This window comes from Nansenia antarctica, assembly GCF_963989245.1.
Source record: "Nansenia antarctica genome assembly, chromosome: 9".
NCBI lineage: Eukaryota > Metazoa > Chordata > Actinopteri > Argentiniformes > Microstomatidae > Nansenia > Nansenia antarctica.
The window spans coordinates 36,688,551-36,693,550 of NC_137679.1; the positions used below are offsets into that span (position 1 = coordinate 36,688,551).

Below are 5,000 nucleotides of genomic sequence, written 5' to 3' on the forward strand. Positions count from 1 at the left end.
GAGGGATCTAGGTCAAAGTCAGGGGGTTTAACTATGGGGTCTTTGTCACTAGACGGCAGGAGGGTGGGGGGGCGGGGTTGCAGCTTCCAGCATATTCAGTAAGGTCAAGTCCCGTGTCACAGAACCTTTAGCTCACTGCAGGAAAACCCTTTAGCTCATCGCTAATCCCGTTAGCATGTCGGCCTGGCGCATTATCACGACGGCTCCTCCCTCCTGTTGCTGTGGCAACGCAGAGAGACGTGGTGGTGGTGGCGGCGGTGGTGGTGGCGGGTGTTAATGCGAAGCAGGAAGCAGGCGTGGTTAATGGCCTAGCTGCTTTAACAAGCCTATCAGAGGACAGCGTTGTCTCAGTCAGATTATGACGCTAAGACACCCTCAGACCAGCGTGTCTCAGCGCTGACGCCACTTCCTCAGTGTCCCATGAATGAATTATACTCAAATAGAATCACAGCCTGAGAGCCCAATTCACACTGAGGGGGTAGAAATCAAACAGAAGGAGGGAGGGGGGGGGGGGGGGGTGTATTAAATAGATCAGTGCTGTAGGCAGCCGGAAAAACCAAAATCAAACCCAAACAAAAAAACATGCTGAACACCGCAATTAGCCGTCGGAGGGAGGGAGGGAGGGAAGGAGGGAGGGGGGGAAGGAGGGGGTGGGGGGGATAGGTAGGTGGGTCCTGGCTAGAGGGAGTAACGGAAATCAACATACTTCATTGATTTTCACTGAGAACTCCTTGTTTTCTGCAACATGCTTCTTCACCTTTGACCCCTGAGGGGAGGCAGAAGGGTCCTCGCTGCAGGACAGGCTGCTGTTGGCGTTGTCCAGGAGCTTGGTGGTGTAGAAGGAGGCCACCGCCCCGCCCGCGCCCGCGCTGTCGTACGCCCGCCTGGCGCCCGGCCACTTCCCTTTCAGGACCGCCTGGCAGATGCTGTCCAGCCTGTTGATCATCACCCGGTCCTGCCAACCGCCAATCACAACTTTTATTTGACAGTTTCGTTTACGCGGCAGCATAACGCTTCAAACACAGACGCCACACAATGTGCTTTTAAAAAATAAACTGAGGATAATACAAATTATTATTACAGTCGTGGAAGTTTAACACGGTAACCACTAAGGTTGAGAGTGGACTGTACAGACACACACACATGCACACGTACGCGCACACGCACGCGCTCACACACGTGTGCACAGACGCGCACACACACACGGACACACACACGGACGCACACACGGACGCACACACGGACGCACACACGGACACACACACGCACACACACCTGGGTTGGAGAGGTGCAGGCAGGCAGAACCTCAAACTCACAGGTTAGATACTAGCCAGACACTCCTGAGGCAAAAATTATTTATTTAAACACTGTTTTGGCTAATTATTATTGGAATGGAGCCTATCCGGCCATTTCCTTTACTTTGTGTTGGGAGTTCTCAAACAGAACACCACCAGCTAAGTGGAAGCTCCGGCTTTTAGTTCATGCTGAGAATAACTGGGTAGATAATATTGATTATGCTATTGACTTTGAGCTCGGGGCTTGATAACGATCGATAGGCAGAGTAAACATGATCGGGATTCTGAGAGAACAAACTCAGAGACTGTGACTGTGAGTCGTGAAATCAATCGTATTCTTCCAAAGTCTTTTTCTGACCTCGAGAAACATTGTTCGGGTGAACTTTGAATCTCGCCGGGGGGTGAGATCGTACATCTATGACGCACGCTGAAAGAGCCCGATCGATCGGTGTGAAGTCGGCGTGCGTCTTTAGTCTTTTTACCTTCGGCCAATAGGAGGCGGCCAGCATGTAGCCTCCTTGGAAGGGCTGGGAGGCGTGGCCCACGCCGTTCTCCGTCACGTGGCTGTCCTGCGTCTCGTCCTGCGTGGTGCTGAGGGACGCCACGCTGTCCTCGTCAAACGCCTTCACGCTGGGGGCCGTCGCCACTGGAGACACACACACACGCACGCACACACACACACACACACAAAGACACACACGCACACAAAGACACAAAGACACACACACAGACACGCACACAGACACACAGACACACACACACAGACACACACAAAGACACACACACACAGACGCGCACACAAACACAGACATGCACACACACACACAGACGCACAACTTTAGACACATCTCAGGTCTCAGGGCGTCAACAGTCCTATAGAAGTGAGTCACTGCTGGAGACAGAGTCATGTGATGGTGACTAATGGGTAAATGGACTGCACTTATATAGCGGCTTATCCCAACGCACTTTACAGTGGCCTCTCATTTACACACACATTCACACGCCAAATGGCGGCAGGCTACCATACGAGGCGCCAGCCTGCTCATCGGCCCCGCTCACTTGCCCGAGGACACCTCGACACGGAGCCAGGGATCGAACCGTCGACCTTAGACTATGAGGCCACTGACGCGTATCAAGGCTCTCCCCAAGGAATGGAAGAGGGGCGCTACGCACCGCCTTGTCCACTAGGCTCCGCCCCCATGTAAACATCTCAGAGCTAATTCAACTGATAGTTACGATAGAGTGTGTGAGTGTGTGTGTGTGTGTGTGTGTGTGGAATGCGGACGGTGTCGCCTTCACTCTGTTGCTCAATGAACACATCCATAAAAAGAGAAAACACAGGTGACAAAGAGAGGACACTCACCCTTCTTCTTCCCCTCCTCTCCTCCCTCGCCGCTCTCGCTGTCCGAGGACGAAGAGGAGGAGGAGGACGAGGAAGAGGACCCCGAGGAACCGGACGAGGATGAGGACGAGGAGCTGGAGCCCGACCGCGAGGAGGACGAGGAGGAGGAGGAGGACGACGAGGAGGAGTGCGAGGAGGAGCTGGAGGACGAGCCTCCTCCTCCTCCTCCGTCCGAGTCCGAGTCGGAGGCCGCCGAGGCCGCCCGCCGCGCCTCCCTGCGGCTCCTCTTATTGGCCTTCTTCTGCTGCTTCCTCTCGGCGGAGTTGGGCGTCAGCGGCTTGGTCCGGGCCGCCACCATGAGGCTCTCGCCCTCCTCCTTCACCGCCGCCGTGCCGCCGCCTCCGCCTCCGGGCTTCTCCTCCATCATCCCCGTGGGGGTGGGGGGGCCCCCGGGGCCTGGCGGGGGGCTCCACCTCTCCTCCTCCCCCCCTGGCCTCTCCGCCACACCGCCCTCCTCCTCCTCCTCCTCGGAGGGGGGCTCCTCCTTGGGCACGACGCCCCCCGCCCCTGCCGAGGAGGCCTCGTCCTTCAGGGTTAGGGTGAGGGGCGGGGTGGGCATCATGGGGGAGCCGCTAGCCGTGAGTGCCGCGCTGCTGCTAGCCTGGTGTTGGGGGTGCAGGAGCGGGGTGGGGGTGCGTGACTGGTGGCCGCCTCCCCCTCCTCCTCCCCCGCCTCCTTTGTTCTGGCTGTAGTTGCGCTGGGCGGCCATGAAGCAGAGCTCGGGGTCGCGGAGGATGTGGTAGTCGGTGCGGCTGACGCCGTGCTTGGCGGCGCCGATGAGCAGGTCGCGGTCGTGCCCGCCGGGCTCCCACCACACGGGCAGGTCCGAGCCCAGCTGGCACAGCGCCAGCCGCTCGTACAGCTGCGGGTGGCGGAGGACCTGCTCCCTCACCTGCCGCAGGAGCTCCACCCGGTACAGGGTACGAGACGCACGCTCCTCTGTGATAGGCTGGATGGACAGGGCGGGGTCCAGGGCCGTGTCTGCGCAGAGAGAGAGAGAGAGAGAGAGAGAGAGAGGGAGAGAGAGAGAGAAAGAGAGAGAGAGAGGGAGAGAGAGAAAGAGAGAGAGAGGGAGAGAGAAAGAGAGGGGAGGGAGGGAGGGAGAGAGAAAGAGAGGGGAGGGAGGGAGGGAGGGAGAGAGAGAGAGATCCATAAATCTTTGTTTAACTTCATTACTCATTAACCTTAATAATGTTCACTTACCATCGTTATTACTGCTGACTATGACTGATCTGTTCTAGAAGCACTGCAGGGTAACTGTTATGATAAAGTTGGTGTCGGTGTGTGTGTGTGTGTGTGTGTATGTACTATGTGTGTGTGTGTGTGCACATACTACTATGTGTGTGTGTATACAGTAGTGTGTACATACTATGTGTGTGTGTGTGTACATACTGTGAGTGTGTGTGTGTGCACATTTATGTGTGTGTGTGTGTGTGTGTACATACTGTGTGTGTGTGTACATAATGTGTGTGTGTGTGTGTGTGTCTCTGACTCACCCCCCTCCCTGGCGGGCAGGCGACACACCCTCCTGCACATGGCGGTGAAGGCCCACAGGTACTTCTGCAGACTCTCGTCCGTCTTCTTGTGCAGGCGGGCCATGGCCCGGAACTTGGTCCAGTCGAAGCAGCCCAGGTCCGGGTCAAACACCACGCCGAAGGTGGACACCACCCGGTAGAAGTCTGCCTCCTCCCTCCTGGTCCACCTGCAGAGAGGAGGGAGATAGGAGGAGAGAGGAGGGAGAGAGAGACAGAGGACGAGAGAGAAAGAGAGAGAGAGAGGATGGAGGGAGTGAAAAAGAGAAAGATTAAAAGGGGCGACAGGATAGACAGGCTTGGGGGTTATTTCTAGACAGATGGACCTGAGACTCGGTCCATCCTTGCATCCCACATCCTCCCCCATCCTCTCACTTCCTCCCACACCCTCCCCCATCCTCTCACACCCTCCCCCATCCTCTCACACCCTCCCACACACTCCTACACACTCCTACATCCTCCCACATCCTCCCTCACCCTCCCTTACCCTCCCACATCCTCCCTCACCCTCCCTTACCCTCCCACATCCTCCCTCACCCTCCCTTACCCTCCCACACCCTCCCTCACCCTATCACACCCTCCCACACCCTCCCACATCCTCTCACACCCTCCCACATCCTCTCACACCCTCTCACACCCTCTCACACCCTCCCACATCCTCCCCCACCCTCCCACACGCTCTCACACCCTCTCACACCCTCTCACACCCTCCCACACCCTCTCACACCCTCTCACATCCTCCCACACCCTCTCACATCCTCTCACATCCTC

General features: G+C 57.1%; 1 protein-coding gene across 1 annotated transcript in view; it reads right to left on the reverse strand.

The window, feature by feature from the left end:
* LOC308165581 (chromodomain-helicase-DNA-binding protein 9-like) overlaps nucleotides 1–5,000 on the reverse strand; it is a gene marked incomplete at its 5' end in the record, with an annotated part of 45,199 nt that overhangs the window by 9,203 nt on the left and 30,996 nt on the right. The window contains 4 exons of the mRNA XM_080539730.1: nucleotides 707–955; nucleotides 1,778–1,941; nucleotides 2,659–3,678; nucleotides 4,194–4,399. Of these exons, the coding sequence (XP_080395856.1) occupies nucleotides 707–955; nucleotides 1,778–1,941; nucleotides 2,659–3,678; nucleotides 4,194–4,399 (1,639 nt within the window). The remainder of the gene's footprint in view (nucleotides 1–706; nucleotides 956–1,777; nucleotides 1,942–2,658; nucleotides 3,679–4,193; nucleotides 4,400–5,000) is intronic.